The sequence below is a fragment of the Cervus canadensis genome, chromosome 1 (genome assembly GCF_019320065.1).
Source record: "Cervus canadensis isolate Bull #8, Minnesota chromosome 1, ASM1932006v1, whole genome shotgun sequence".
Lineage (NCBI taxonomy): Eukaryota > Metazoa > Chordata > Mammalia > Artiodactyla > Cervidae > Cervus > Cervus canadensis.
Window position 1 is genome coordinate 118,190,438 of NC_057386.1, and position 16,379 is coordinate 118,206,816.

The 16,379-nt window shown below is 43.3% G+C and overlaps 1 protein-coding gene across 4 annotated transcripts in view; it reads left to right on the forward strand.

The window, feature by feature from the left end:
- The window catches only part of PTPN11 (protein tyrosine phosphatase non-receptor type 11), a 65,274-nt gene that overhangs the window by 24,825 nt on the left and 24,070 nt on the right, over positions 1 to 16,379 (forward strand). For all 4 annotated transcript variants that reach the window (XM_043439476.1, XM_043439493.1, XM_043439468.1 and 1 more), the window contains exons 4-6: positions 20 to 212; positions 3,443 to 3,559; positions 4,214 to 4,327. In XM_043439476.1, the coding sequence (XP_043295411.1) occupies positions 20 to 212; positions 3,443 to 3,559; positions 4,214 to 4,327 (424 nt within the window). The remainder of the gene's footprint in view (positions 1 to 19; positions 213 to 3,442; positions 3,560 to 4,213; positions 4,328 to 16,379) is intronic.

The window sequence follows — 16,379 nt, forward strand, 5'->3', positions numbered from 1 at the left end:
TTTAACAAAAAAAAATTAGGTGGTTTCATGGACACCTCTCTGGGAAAGAAGCAGAAAAATTATTAACCGAAAAAGGAAAACATGGTAGCTTTCTTGTGCGCGAGAGCCAGAGCCACCCTGGAGATTTTGTTCTCTCTGTCCGAACTGGAGATGACAAAGGGGAGAGCAATGATGCCAAGTCTAAAGTGACCCACGTCATGATCCGCTGTCAGGTAAAGCCCCAGCTGAACCATGAGTCTTCTGAAATGTCATCTTTGGGTGGTTTTTCTGTTGGGAGAAGACCAGCACCATTTCTTCCAAAGTCAGGTTTTCTTTGTTCACTTAGGCGAGGGCTTCTACACTGAGTACCTTGTTAATTATAACTGTTCCATCACTTCAGGGCTTTATTATATTACTTATTTCCTGTGTGTCTTTAGCAAGTCACCTTCTGCCCTGTGATATCTTTTTTAGTTTTTTTGTGAATGCACCACTTGGCTTGCAGAATCTTGAACCCTGGTCCTTGGCGGTGAAAGTGTGGAGTCCTAACCACTGGACTGCCAGGGAATTCCCAGCCCCACAGTATCTCAATCTACTTGTACGTTGTTGTAGCTGGAATCTGACTCCGTCTGAATTTCTAAATCAGTGGCCTCAGCTCCTCCCTTGGGTTGGCATAGTATAGCCTGTGACTACATGTGATTTCATATCAGTTAAGGCTGGGAGAATTGAACTCACCATTTCTTGTTTTTAATGTGGTGGCTAGACCAGGTTGGGTTTTTGGTCAACTACATCAAACTTTGTTTTGACATAGTGTTTTCTTTTTTTTTTTTTTTTAGTTTTAATTGGAGGCTTATTACTTTACAATATTGTGGTCGTTTTTGCCATACATTCACATGAATCAGCCATGGGTGTACATGTGTTCCCCATCCTGACCTTTCCTCCCAACTCCCTCCCCATCCCATCCCTCAGGGTCATCCCAGTGCACCAGCCCTGAACACCCTGTCTCATGCATCGAACATGGACTGGCGATCTATTTCACATATGATAATGTACATTAGCATAGTTTCTTAAATAGTAACTGTGTATTCACTTATTGCTTCAGTTTTTTAATAAGATTAAAAAAAACCAGCTTTATTGAGATATAATTCACACACCATGAAATTCACTCTTTTTAGGGTGGACGGTTTGGTAGGTTTTTTTTTTTTTTACTATATTCACAAATTATGCAGCCAATAACACTAATTCCAGAATATTCTCATCACTCCGAAAAGAAGCCCTGTGTTCTTTACCAGTCACTCCCTATCTTTCCCCCTCCCCCCAACTCTTGGCAACCACTAATCTCTTCATTTCAATGGATTTGCCTGTTATGTGGCCTTTTGTGACAGACTTCTTTTACTTAGCATGTTTCTCAAGACTTATCCATATTGTAGCGTGAGTAAACTCTCTATTGTCAAACTTTCTGTCGTATGGGTATATACCACATTTTGTTTATCCATTAAACAATTGATGGGCTTTTTGGCTATCGTGAATAATACATTTATGTACAAGTTTTCATGCTATTCTCTATTTGATGAGACATGATGTTCATATTTTCCTTTAATTTGTATAGTTTCCTTTATTATACTGGCTGGTTTAAAGTTTTGTCTGGACTTTATCAAGGACAGTTTCTACTGAATGCTTACCTCCCATTCCCAAAACATGCTCCATACTTTCCTGTTTCTTTGCATGGCTCATGAGTTTTTGTTGGAAACTAGACATTTTATTTTTTAAAGCTTTTTATTTTGTATTGGAGTATAGCCATTTAACAATGTTGTGATAGTTTCAGGTGGACAGCGAAATATTTTACTTATTAAAAAAATTTCCCCCATGCCATATGGCTTGTGAGATCTGAGTTCCCCAACCAGGGATTGAATCTGGGCCCTCTGCGGTGGAAACTTGGAGTCCTAACCACTGGACTACCAGGAAATTCCTGGAAACTAGACAGTTAAAGCAGTATAATGTGGCAGCTCTGGAAATCTGATATCCTCCTTTCCCAGGGTTTTTTGTTGCTGCTTTTTATCATTCCTGTAGTTGTTGCTGTTTGTGTGTTTATTGACTTTCCTGTATTCTTTGTCATGTGTGGCCACTGATGTCTCTGCTTGGTTTGCATAGTGATCACTTGCTGGTTGGACAGAGCCTTAAATGCCTTGAAACATTAAATCTCCCAGACTTTGCCAGCATTGAAACATTAAATCTCCCAGACTTTGCCAGCATGGCTCTGTGTGTGTGTGTGTGTGTGTGTGTGTGTGTGTGTGTGTTGGGGCATGTCTGCCTTTAGTGTTCTGGTACCTTAAAACTCAGCCTTAGCCTTCACTTCGTGCTTGCACACAACCTCAGAATCAGCCAGAAATAAAGATTAGAGCCTTTTTGGAACATTAAATCTCCCAGACTTTGCCAGCATGGCGCTGTGTGTGTGTGTGTGTGTGTGTGTGTGTGTGTGTGTGTGTGTGTGTGTTGGGGCATGTCTGCCTTTTGGAACAGTAAATCTCCCAGACTTTGCCAGCATGGCTCTGTGTGTGTGTGTGTGTGTGTGTGTGTGTGTGTGTGTGTGTGTGTGGCATGGCTCTGTGTGTGTGTGTGTGTGTGTGTGTGTGTGTGTGTGTGTGTGTGTGTGTTGGGGCATGTCTGCCTTTTGGAACATTAAATCTCCCAGACTTTGCCAGCATGGCTCTGTGTGTGTGTGTGTATGTGTGTGTGTGTGTGTGTGTGTGTGTGTGTGTGTGTGTGTGTGTGTGTTGGGGCATGTCTGCCTTTAGTGTTCTGGTACCTTAAAACTCAGCCTTAGCCTTCACTTCGTGCTTGCACACAACCTCAGAATCAGCCAGAAATAAAGATTAGAGCCTTTTTGGATCTTTCCTGAACTTCACATAGCCCTGCACATGCACATGTCCTTCTGGATTCTCAAGAGTATGTTGGAGGTTTTCAGAGCCCGCTATGGAAGTTGCCTGGATTTTCCTTTTAAGTTTTTGCTCAGTCTCTTATAAAGCACTGACTGGTATTGCTGCCTTAGGCAGCTGTGATATTAAACAGTTGCTGCTGATTGTTTTGGGGAGATCCCCTGAAGGCAGGGCTAAATAGGCTCTAAGTCAGGTTCAAAGACAAGCTCCGAAAACAGGGAGCTGCTAAACAGATCAAATAGTGATAATTCAAAAAAAATTCAAAAAAAAATTCAAAAAAAAAATTCAAAAAAAAAAAAAACCAAATAGTGATAATTCTCTGGGGCTTGGTCTGGACAGCGTTCCAGTTTCATCTTGTCTACTCCAGTTGTGCTAAGCTGCTTTGTTTTCCCAGCTACTGCGGTTATGAAGCTATTGATTTTCAAGGCTACCAAGAAGTCGGGGGAGAGTTAGTTTCTGTACTTGAGTTGGGAAAAGCAGTCATTTAACATAAAGGTCATGAGTGTAATTTTTTTTTTTTGTCATGAAAGGAACTGAAATATGATGTTGGTGGAGGAGAACGGTTTGACTCTTTGACAGACCTCGTGGAGCATTACAAGAAGAATCCTATGGTAGAAACATTGGGCACAGTACTACAACTCAAGCAGGTAAGCATATTGGAAAGCTAAACTCCACCTCCTTATACAATTAAAGAAGTCCTAACATAAAATATTCCAGATGGAAGTAGAATAGTGTCATAAACCTCCACGTACCCATCACCCAGCTTCAATTATATCAACTCATCAAGTCTCGTTTCATTTATTAGTCCACTCACTACCTTCTTCCTTAGTATTTGTAAACGAATTCTAGACATTACATCATTTTCATGACTGTCTCCATATATAATTCAAAAGGCCTTATGGAGTTTTACAGCAAAGTTTTGATAAAGTTTTCATTGTAAATCCAGCTTTGGTTATCTTTAAGTGATCATTGCTTTTCACTTGGGAGTTATTGCTGTTTTAAAACTCACTCATTACTTAGTGGCAAATGACATCATCTCTAACATGTGGTCTACTTATAAAGAAAAATAGGTTCAAATTTATACCAGCAGAGTAAAGTATGTGGAGATTCAAGAAAGAGGTATTTCCTGACTGAACAGAAAGGAAAGTGAAACTCTATTTGAAAACTTTTATTGTGAATACTGTGAACTTCCTGTCCTTGCTTTTATGAATGCCAACATAGAAGTCTTTTTTTTTTTTTTGCATTGACACCTTTTTCTGCAATACTTTCTTCATTTTGCACTGACTGCTGAATTTGATTAGCCCCTCAACACAACTCGTATCAATGCTGCTGAAATAGAAAGTCGGGTTCGAGAACTAAGCAAATTAGCTGAGACCACAGATAAAGTCAAACAAGGCTTTTGGGAAGAATTTGAGGTAAGTTATGAAAAAAAATTTTTTGCATGATTTATTAAATCCTATTAATGGAAGGGAAGTTAGTCTTGTGCTTGGGATTGGATCTCAAAGACTGACTTGGATCTGCAGCTCTTCTTAATTTGGTCGTTGATTGACATGGAGCAAGTTGCTGAGGGGGCTTTTTCAAAAGAGTTGGCGTTATGTTCTAGGAGAAAGGAGTTGGCAGTTAATATTAAATGAATGAGCCATTTGGCTCATGGATTTGGCTCTTTTGGTCTGGACCGCTGGCAAAATCCCAGAAACACAAAAGTACCTAATTCTTTGGAAGATTTCCAGCATTGGGTAGGATCTTTAGGAAGAATATATAGCTTTCCTGCAGCAAATAAGTAAAAGACAGTTAGCTCAAGGTGGCTTTAATCTGGGAGCTTATACTTTTTATCAGGTATAATCTGGAAGATTGTACCTTTTCAGAGATTAACTGATTTCTTCCCTGAAACCAGCTTGGGTAGGAGGATGTCCACAGTGGGAGTGGGCTGTGTTCCTGTTGCAGTGAAATATGTCACCATGGTAACCTTGTTCTCGCCCTTGTCATCCCTTTGACAGAAAACGTCCTTAAAAACAATTTTGTGTGTGTGTGTGCTTTATCTACCTTCATAGTTACCTTTAAACAGCATGCCTAGTAACCAGCAGAAGCTCCATAAATGTTTGTTGAATGAGTATTTACATTTAGCTAATATTTGTTATTATATTATTGCTATTCTGTTTATGGGAATGATCATTCCATACTTTTTGTAGGACTTTAGGATTCATGAATATTTGTGAAATGAATGAACGAGTAAATGGCCACCTGGAGTCCTTTTAACCACCATATGTCAGATCACCTTGGCGAGATATTATTTCCATTTTACAGATGAGGGAGGAGCCTTCAGGCTCAGAGAGGCTAAGTAAATTGTCAAACTTTCTGTACCATGAATATTGATTGAATTGCAGCACTGAGGGTGGGTACGGAATACAACAGTGATGGTCTTTGCTCAGTGTTCCTGACCAGGAACTTGACCTCGTGTTTATTCCTTTATAGCAGCACTGGGTTAGTCACCAAGGACACCCTGGTGAACAAGATGGACAGGGTTTTGTCTTTAAGGAGCTTTGAGTTGAGAGATGGATAAGTACAGAAATTTCAGAAATCTTACATCAGAGTTTGAATGAAAAACCTATTTTTTAAAAAAACTTTTTATTATGTAAAATTTCAAATATATACAAATGCAGAGAGAATCATCTGATTGTAGCAGTATATACCTGTCACCCCACATTAACAATTATTGTTATCTGGCCAGTCTTTTTACACTCCACTCCACTTATAATGAAGATTCATCTAATAGTAGTCATTGTTCTCATTGTACTAGTTGTCTCTTGTTGTTGTTGTTGGATCATTTTTCAAATAAGTTCCCCCTGGATCTCTGTTTTAAAATCCTAAGTCTGTTGATGTTCTCATGTGGGAGGCTCTAAGAACAGGCTAGCACCCTCATCCCCGCTTCTTTCTTTCTTGGCTGTGCTGCATGGCATGTGGGATCTTCGTTTCCCAACCAGGGATCCAACCCATGTACCCTGCATTGGGAGCATGGAGTCTTAACCACCTGACCGCCAGGGAAGTCCCCTGTATTTTTTGTAGGTTGGTCTATCTAGAAGCTTTGTCAGGTCCAGTTTTTCTTCGGCAGGACTGCATATATGTTGGTGTGTCAGGAGGCGCTCGTCACCAAAGACAAGATAAATGTTTGATTCTTTTGCTTTTTACTAAGTAGTTTTCAAAATAGCTTTCTCCAAAAAAATCTTTATCAATATGTGCTCATGGATTTTTAAAAACGTTTTGTACTTCTTTATTTTTACTTTATTTTTGCATTGGTACCTTACATTTTAATTTTTTTTTTTTACATTTTAATTTTTAAAATTTATTTCTTTATGTCTGTGCTGGGGTCTTACGCTGCTGTGCATGGTCTTTCTCTAGTTGTGGCAAGCAGAGGCTACTCGCTGGTTGTGGTACACAGGCTTCTCAGTGTAGTGGCTTCTCTTGCAGTGGAGACGGGCTCTAGGCGCACGGACTTCAGTAGTTGTGGCTCACAGGCTGGGGGCTTAGTAGTTCTGGGCATATGGGCCTAATTGCTCCGCAGCATGTGAGATCCTCCCAGACCAGGGATTGAACTGGTGTCCACTGCGTTGGAAAGCGCATTCTTAACCACTGGATTACCAGGGGAGCCCTACTCATGAATTTTTAACACATTCAGTGTGCGTCTGTTTACAGCATTCATTATCATTTCTGTTGCTCAAATTGTTTCAGCTTTGGCCACTGCGAGCTTCTGCAAGTGGCTTCTACTCCTTCCTGTACAACTCTAGTAGTTTTTGATAGATGCCTTACTTTCTGGTTTAATAAGTTGTTACAGGTAATACATTTCCCATGTCAGAACTGGAATCAGTCATTTCTCCAAGGAGTGAGTTAGCTTCTCTCTTTGCTTCCTTCTTTCCCTTCCTTCTCTTCCTTCCTTTCTTGGGAAGTGGTATTTAGAGACTATAGTCCAGGAGCCAGAAGTGCTTATTGCTATAAGGTTGGTTATTGCCTTCTCAATGGGTGGAGCTAGAAAAAGTTATTTTCTTGAAATAACTTACGAGTCCAGATGAAACTTCCAATTCAAATTTAGGTCTCAGAATTATAAGACTTCCACTACCTGCAATAATATGATTACTGAAAACAGTTTGTTTTCCTAGTTTTTATTTTTTAATCCTTAGGGTAGTTCCTTCAGAGAAAGAGAGTCAATTCATTTGTAATAGTTCTTCTCTATATGGTTATTTTCTAACTGGATATACAGTTAGGTTGTTTCATTTTATATTTGAATTTCAGAAATTTTTCTCTATAAAATTTTATTTGTAATTATATAAAATATTACCTTTGATTCTAAAGTCAGATATAAAAAAATACATTCAAAGAAGTCTACCTTCTATTCTCAACTTTTCCTCCTTATATTTATAGCCCTTTAAAAAAAATTGTAGCTTATCATTGCCTTTCAAAAAGCATAAGCAAATATGTATCTGTAATTTCATAACCTGTCCTTTCACGGATAAATAGTAGCATCATTTTATACACTTGTTTTTTCCAGCTTTGTCTTTTTGTTACATTGGAGTTCCACCCCACAATAGTGTCTACAGTCTTCATTCATTTTTATTGCATAATGCTCCATTGTGGGGGTGTACCATAGTTTATTCAGCTTATTGATAAGCCTGTGGATAGTTTCCAAATGAAAGAAGATACAATGGATAGCCTTGTGCATGCTTGTTTCTCTATTTTCGCCGATTATTGTTAATATTAACTTTTTTTTTTTTTTGTATTCTGTGTTAACAACAACAAAAAAGTGATGGTTGTTACTCATCTTTGTTCTTTTTTGGCCGTGCCACATGGCTTGCTAAATCTCAGTTCCCTGATCAGGGATTGAACTGGGCCACAGCAGTGAAAGCACTGAAACCTAAGCGTAGTCCCCCAGGAAACTCCCTACTCATCTTAAATCTTTATTATCTATCCTGCCTGATTTTCGTTAGCATATTTAAAGTCTGAAAAGTACTGTTTTTAATTAAATTTAAAAATATCAAACCTTTTTGGTAAATATGAGAAATAATTATAAGAAGTAAATAGTGAATTATTTTGTAATCTGGACACATTTTTATGTTACACTTTAAAATAACTGGGGCAGGGGAGGTGGGGATTAAAAAATAAAATAAAATAAAATAACTGGGGCAGTCATTTGCATCAACCACTTTTCCTATGAAATTTGACCGCGTGTGCCTGCTTAGTCTCTCAGTCGTGTCTGACTCTTTTCAACCCCATGGACTGTACCCCACCAGGCTCCTCTGTCTGTGGGATTTTCCAGGTAAGAATACTGGAGTGGGTTGCCATTTCTTTCTCCAGGGGGTCTTCCTGATTCGGGGTCAAACCTGTGTCTCTTGTGTCTCCTATATTGGCAGTTGCATTCTTACCACTGAGCCACCAGGGAAACTATAAAGTGACTATGAACTTTTTAAAAATTATAGCAGCCAGTTGGGTATCTGGTGCAGTGGTGGATTTGTTAAGTTCACTTAGGCAATGCTTAAAGAAACTAAGTCCTTCCTGCCGCTTGTGGCAGTAGGGAGTTTCTCATGATCCCATTGGTAGGGTCAGGGTGAGAACTTAGAAGGAAAGTACCTAACCTGACTTTTCTGATCATGGAAAGAAGATTGACTCTAAATGCTCACCTGATGGTTTTACTCCGTGACATCTCAAATTCAGTTCATCTTTTATACATTATTAACAACAAAATGAGGGAGAACTGAGTTGTCTTTCGGGGGAAATGGGAGAGAAACAAGATCAAGTCTGAACTCTCCTATATCCTCTTCAGAGGTCAGGCTGGGGTGATGACTTGTCAGGCACTCAGTCAGGGCATTATCGTTTCATCTAAGCTGAAGCTAGATCCAAACAGCTGGTGGCCTGCTTTCTAGATCTCTTATGTACCTGCTTCTTAAATCCTGTCAATTTTTTTAAAAAATTGCCCTTTAAAGTTGGGGCCAGGGGGATAAGGCTGGGAACAGAGCGAACCATTATAGAAGAATTCAGGTCTGTGGAAGTAGAGACTCATTAAAATCTAAGTCCTCTGAAGGTAAAGCTTGATCCAACAGCAAGGCATTATTATTTTAGTGGTTGTACCTTAGTTTTTTCCCAGATGGTGATAAATTTGGGATCACTTCCTTCTTACTGTGTGTTCTGTGGTCTTCAAAGTCAACCAGAGCTCTCAATTGCAGTGCCATTGAGAATTTAGCCCTGATAGGTACATTTTGTTTGTCTGTTTGCCAGGCTTCTGATTTTCTGTAAAACTCTGCGTGTTCTTTCAGCTATTTCTCCCCAGAAGACACTTACAAATTACTTCCAATTTTGACGCATCTTAAAATATACAAAGTCTCTTCTGAAACTCTTTGGTTCTTTCCTCCTTTGTTCCTGAAATAAGTTCAGATTGACGGTTTTCTTCTAGGTCATGTGGTGTGATCAAAATGTTGAAACCCAAGCTTTGATTTTTGTCCCTGTAGCTTCTCCATCTTTTTTTCTTTCTCCCCTACCTTTTTTTTTAACTGTGGTAAAATGAGATTGCCCTTTTCTGTAAACATCTTGTATCTCTTGCATATCTCTTTTCATGACTGCAAAGAGGTGAACAATATTTCTAGATTTGATGAAGTGAGACTGACATTAAATAAATGAACAGGCAGGTTATGGTCCTGCAGTTTTATCCCTGTGATGTGCAAGTGACCTGAAAAGTGAATTTACCCCCTTGTGCATCATGTGTGAGAGCGAGCGTGCTACGTTGCTTCAGTCGTGTCCGACTCTTTGTGACCTCATGGACTGTAGCCCACCAGGCTCCTCTGTCCATGGGATTCTCCAGGCAAGAATACTGGAGTGGGTTGCCATTTCCTCCTCCAGAGGATCTTCCTGACCCAGGGATCAAACCTGCATCTCTCACATCTCCTTCATTGGTTCAGTTCAGTTTAGTTGCTCAGTCATGTCCGACTCTTTGTGACCCCATGGACTGCAGCACGCCAGGCTTCCCTGTCCATCACCAACTCCTGGAGCTTGTTCAAACTCATTTCCATCGAGTCAGTGGTGCCATCCAACCATCTCATCCTCTGTTGCCCCTGTTCTCCTCCCGCCTTCAATCTTTCCCAGCATCAGGGTCTTTTCCAATGAGTCAGTTCTTCGCATCAGATGGCCAAAGTATTGGAGTTTCAGCTTCAGCATCAGTCCTTCCGATGAATATTCAGGAATGATCTCCTTTAGGATGGACTGGTTGGATCTCCTTGCAGTCCAAGGGACTCTGGAGTCTTCTCCAACACAACAGCTCAAAAGCATGAATCCTGCATTGGTAGGTGGGTTCTTTACCACTAGCACCACCTGGGAAGCCCATTATGCGTTATGGTTTTGTTCAAATGAAACTGTTGGTGAACAAATAGATACACTTCAGCCCTGCTGTTCTATGTCTACTGTGTGCATATTATCTAAGAAAATAGCCCAGGTGAGTCTGTGGGCCCAGCACGGACAGACGGTCCTCTCTGGTTTGCTCACTGTGGCCCCAGAATCCGGCAGAGCACCTGGCAAACAGTAGGCGCAGCGTTTGTTTCTGCATTGTGTCAAGTGGGAGCTGTTTTCAGTAGCAAGAGAGACTTGTGTTGGCTTCAGACCCTTTGCTTATATTCAATAGGGAGCAGCTCTCTGATGCTTAAAAAGTATGGAGGAATGTTCCAGGCTTTGCTTTGACATGTCCCTCTTTATTCTCATGCACTTTTCTTTTGGGGTCCCTGTTTGAGGCTTGGCGAATCCACATTGTAGTCCCTGCAACCCCTCTCCACACTTGCTTAAAACGATGTCATTCAGGATTGCAGTAATGAATTTCAGAAAGATTTCAGTTATGAACTTTTTGATTAAAAAAAAAGATACACACAGATAAACCCGACACAACACCTTATTCACTGGGGTTCTGTTTTCCAAAGCACTTTAAAGCTTGTTTTCTTCAGTATTTTGGATTTTTTTCAAGGCCCATCCTCCTTCTGTTTTACACAAACCTCTCTTCCCTGTTGTGGTCTGAAGCTGTTCTCCGTTTGCATGGGGCATTGCAGGCAGTTCGCTGACAGCCACACAGATGTCCTGGATTCTGCCAGCAACTCTGCCAGCCAGCGTGTCTCCAGAAGGAGCTCGTGCCTATCTTCAAACCCACAGTCCGGTTTGATTTCTTTAAAGTGATTACATCCGCTCAGGGGAGCTATAAATTCTCCTTGGAGGTGGTTAGGTTTTTATGGAGACAAGACTTTTAACTGCACCTCAAAGCTGTGCTTCGAATAATGATTCTTGCTGGTGATCTCTAGCGAAAATCTTCCGCTTGGTGACTAAGCAAACCCACGTTGAACAACAGCCCCCAACCAGGGCTCCAGCCTCGTGCTTAAATGCCCCAGGATGGCAGCCTTGAAGCTGTCATCAGGGTTTTCCATCCAGGCCCGAGCTCGCAGCTGCTACCTTCCTGCCGGCAGAGCATCACAGTGGCTAGGAGGGTCTATTCCACAAGCTTCATTCTGGAGAAATTCCTTTGTTTCTTTTGAACTCTTTCTCTTTCAACTTCCCTCCCCTCCTGCTTTTGTTCTGCGCCTCTTCAGTGTCAGGTTTTTCTCTTTAGGAATGTTTTCATTTGCTGGAGCTGCCTGACGTCTTTACAGAGAATTGAAGAACCTAAGGTACTTCCAGGTACTTTCACATCTCTGCTTAACCTTCTCCTTTGCTTTTGAACATCCTTGGTGCTTTCTACACCTGTGGTTGTCCTTCTGTCTTCTCCATCCAGGGGGCCTATGTTGTGGCCTCCATTTCTTCTTAGCCCCTTTCTTCCTTAACCTTGGAATGTGACAGTCCCTGGTACATTAAAGTAACACTTTCAGAAGACACCAGTGGCTTGCCTTCTTTCTTTTTTGGGGGGCTGTGTTTGGTCTTCATTGCGGCACATGGGCTCAGTAGTGCGGTGCATAGGCTCTCCAGTTGCAACACGCAGGCTTGGTTGCTTTGTAGCACATGGGAACTGGGATCTTAGTTTCCCAGCCAGGGATTGAACCCATGTCCCCCACTTTGGAAGGCAGATTCTTAACCATTGGACCACCAGGGAGGTCCCACCAAAGACTTTCTTAATTGTGATTAAAAAAATAGTCTTTTCTCTGGCCTTTTTCCTCCCGTGAGCTGGTCTTGAGACAGCTGTCCAGCCTCTCCCACCATCTTCTCATTTCTCTGATAGCAGCATGTGCCTGGTGTATTCCTTCCTCCCATCCCGTGTGCCCTTCTTGCTGTTCACTGCTCTCTTTTCTGACCAGTTAACTCTGCTGGTTCTCCAAGACGTGGCCTGGGCCCTCTGCTCTTCTGGCTTTAAAATTGCTCTTCATTGAGAACATGTCCATTTTCATCCCAGTCCGATTACCCCTAAGTGGCATCCAGTCTCTGGTTTTACCTTTTGATTTGTGCCTTCCACACTTCTTGGCTTTCGTGTCTCTTCAGATTCAAGCATTCACAACCAGACCTGTTATTTTATTTTCATCTTCAAACCAACTATCCGTTTTTACGTCTCTGTCTCTGTTGGTTGTCCTGTATATTCTCTGACCCTGTATGCTGGAATCCTCGGAGCATCCCTTAACTGGTCTTTTTCCTCTTTCTCTCATTGTCATGCACCAGGTCCGGTTCATTTTCCTTTCCTAGTTGTCTTTCTGTTTTTAGAGGAAGGAAGGAAGGAAGCAAGCCAGCATTTATGGTCTGTTTGGTGCTGCGCTGCAGGCTAAGGAAGTCATCTCCTTATGTCCCCAGATCTTGTGAGGGAGGTAGATCTTGTGTCCCTGGACGCTCTGCAATCAGGGCAACTCCCCAGGACCACCCAGGCGGGCAGCGGCCGAAACGGGAGTCTCACCTGATGCCAGGGCTGTAGGTGCTCATCTCCCCACAGAACACCAGCTGCTCTTTTACTCTTGACCTCTGCCCTTCCATTCACCCTTCGTGCTCATCTGCTCCCAGCATTTCTCCTGTTACTCTTCCGCTCACAAACCTGCAGTGGCTCCTGATGTCCCACCAGAGGCATAATATTTTAATTCTGAAGACAAGCATTCGGGAGAAAGGGCAAAAACTGTTCCCAAGGATGTGGTGGGCAAACAGTTGGCTGTGGTTTGAACTTGCAGAACTTCTGACTCCAAGTCTGTTGCGCTGTGCTGATCAACTGTTGACAATCTCGTGCCCAGTTCGCAAAGCCCACCTCCCCGCCTGACCTCATTCCCCTCCACTGACAGCTCAGCTTCCGCACTCTGACCGTCTTCCTTGCCCCCAACTCTGAGGCCACTTGCTCTGGCCTCTTAGCCACCTTTGCTCGCATCCCTCCCTTGCTGGGATGTCTTCTCTTCTTCCTTGCACTCCTCTGTCTCTGCCTCACCCCTCACCTGCCTCAAGCCTCAGCTCCTCCCAGAAACCACCGTCCCTTCATTTTCATGAATCTCACTCCCAAAGTTCCACGCCACCTAATTCATTACACACCGAATGACAGATTATTAATGATGGATTTGTCTTGTGCTGTGTGCAGCTGTTTCCTCTGTCAGATCCCGTTCTCCTCTGGGGACCGTGTCTTCTAAATGTGTTTTTCCACTTACTCTTCACCTTGTTGGAGGCAGGCGATGACTTGACTTACAACATACACCTGGAAAGGAACCAGCTCTCAGGTTGGTTTTGTCTGTTCATGGTGCTTTGTAAGTGCTTGTCCATCAGTGTGGACCTTCTGTGACCATGAGAGGCTCCATCAGCCCCTTCATTTCTCGAGGTTGCCGTGGACTCATTCGGGACTAACCGCTCAGACTCCACCGTGAGGAAGTGGTAAAAGGCTGGGCAGCATAGCATCTGGAAGTGGGGGCTTTCACCTGCTAGTGGCGCCTGGTAACATCACAGAGTTTGCACTAAAGAGGGCAGAGTGAGAATTCCAGTGTTCCTCTTTGCAGAGGGCAGACACCAAAGGTAAACAGAAGTTCATTCAGACAGGGAAGAAGGCCTGCGTGGAGCCTGCCCACATGGTTACCACTGTCTTATTATTCGTGGCCCCAAATCAGAGAGGCCATCAGCTGAGCAGCCCTTCTCAGCCTTCTCTCTCTCCTTCAGGAGGCCAGCCATGCATAGGTAGTGGGAGAGTTAATAGCAACTTTTACATTTCTATTTTTCTTTTTTACAATTTATAAAAACCTTCTTTTATTATTGAAGTTTTCGCACACCCTGAAGTTGAGAAAATACGATGATGAACCTTCTTTTTTGCAACACTCAGCCTTAACATTTAGCAATACTTTGTTAACCTTGTTTCCTCCCCTGGTAGCTTTGTTTTTAAAAAATAAAGTAACTGCTGGGACTTCCCTGGTGGTCCAGTGGTTAAGAATCCTCCTTTCAGTGCAGGGGACGCAGGTTTGATCCCTGGTCAGGGAACTGCGATCCCACATGCCATGTAGCAACTAAGCCCATGTGCTGCAACTAGAGAAGCCTGTGTGCCACGACTAGAGAGTCGTGCGTCAGAACTGCTGATTCCGTGTGCTCTAGAAGCGGAGAAAGCCTGCACGCCGCAGCAAAGGCTCAGCGCAGCCAAAAAATAAATAAAGTAACTGTACAACTTGGTCTGCCCCTAATGGTTAATGGCATTATTTTTTTCCCCCTTAGCAATTAGTCCCGGTTGCTCAGAGCAGTGAGGACAAATGGTTCTCAGGTCATGTCCTGGCTCATGGGGCTGCCTGGCTCTGCCCATTCATTTATTGTGTGTCTGTCTTTCTTTGATCCTATTTTTCCACTTGCATTCATGACATTCTGTTCAAGAGCCAGTTTCAGTGGTCTTTAATCAGAGGGCTTTGGAAGTCTGTGAGGGAGTGTTTCGGGGGGTCTCTTTCGATCATCACAGACCCTGGGGATGCTGCTGCTGGCTTTTGGGCTGGAGACTGGCAGGGGTCCAGGTGTGGGGAGCATGGATGTTCAACAGCCATACATGTTAGGGATGGTGCTGCCCAGTGAACACCTGTTTTGTCCACACTGGGTGTGCTGCTGGGCACTCCTAATGTATAGTGTGGATCAGGGGATTATCTTTCTCTTCATGGCTTTTATAAAGCTTAACCATTTGATATAATCCCTTTGTTGATCAGCTTTGGCTCATGTAATCAGGTGACTGTAGCTAGCCTCTGGTCCTTTTGGAGGTTTCATCCTTGGGTGCAAACCTTTTGGTTGTATTGCTCAGGAGAATGGGGTATCTTGCAGCCTGTGCCGCAGCTTTATAGTCATGTTTTTTGTCATTGTTGGTTGCACACGGGCTTCTCTCTAGTTTTGTACTATCCTTTTAGCCGCCTGTCCCATGCCTTATCACTGACATCCTGCCTGGCCCAGTGGATGGTGGGGACAGAAACGGTGACAGTCAGCTGCAGGTCATTCACAGCTTTTGGTGACCTTGGGGGTGGCTGAGAGGGAGTTCATGGAAGATCAGCTTGGAATGGATTGTAACCTCCTGGGGGCAGGGCTTGTGGGATATTCCCCTGCCTCTTCCACCAGCCTGGTGCCGGGGAGGAAGCACCCCTTAGCAGGTGGGAGATAATCTCAGGTGAAGTCAGGGAGCCTCTGCTGGCAGAGCACAGAAACTCACAACTTCTGAGTTCTTTTTATTTTCAGCCTCACTCTAGAGGGATGGCAGCCGTCCAGTGTGAGAAATGAATTGTGTTCAGGCAAGTGGGCCCCAGGCATAGCTGAGAATGGGCTGATGGGATCTGAGGAGGGAGCAGGGCTGGAGTGGGAGACACACTCAGTTCTAATCCATGACAGCTGCCAGCCGCCGGCAGTCAGCACCCGGCAAAGCCAGGGACACAGGGCCCCTGGGCCTGTTGTTTCTGGAAGACTCCAGGGCCCAAACTGTCTCAGCTTGTGTTCTGTTTAAACCTCATATCCGCGTGGAAGAGACGGTTGGCAACTTAATGCAGGATGAAGGAAGCCAGAGGCTGAGCCGAGTAGTTGGTCCAGCCGGCACACACTGGGTATTGGTGAGGCTTTCCTTGGCCTGGAAGTCTGGATTATTCTAGCAAAGTGTTCTTGGTGTGTGAGGTGATTTTCGGCGCCCCGTTGCAGTAAGATTGAATTAGTGAATGAAGAAGGTTTTCTCCTTTTTTTTCTCTTTAACCCTTCTCCGTTTCCTTTGTCGTGGCTCAGGAGAAGGCCCGTGCAGTTTTAATACGCCTCTAACGTCTACCTCTCGGCTTCCCTGGCGACTCAGTGGTGAAGAGTCTGCCTGCCAGTGCAGGAGATGCAGGTTCGATCTCTGGGTCAGAAGGTCCCCTGGAGAAAGAAGTGGCTCCAGTATCCTTGCCTGGGAAATCCCACGAACCGAGGAGCCTGGCAGGCTGCAGTCCATGGGTTCGCAGGAGAGTCAGACATGACTTAGTGACTGGACAGCAGCGACATCTATTTCTTAACACTGGCCAGTATGCCTTTTTTTTTTTTTTT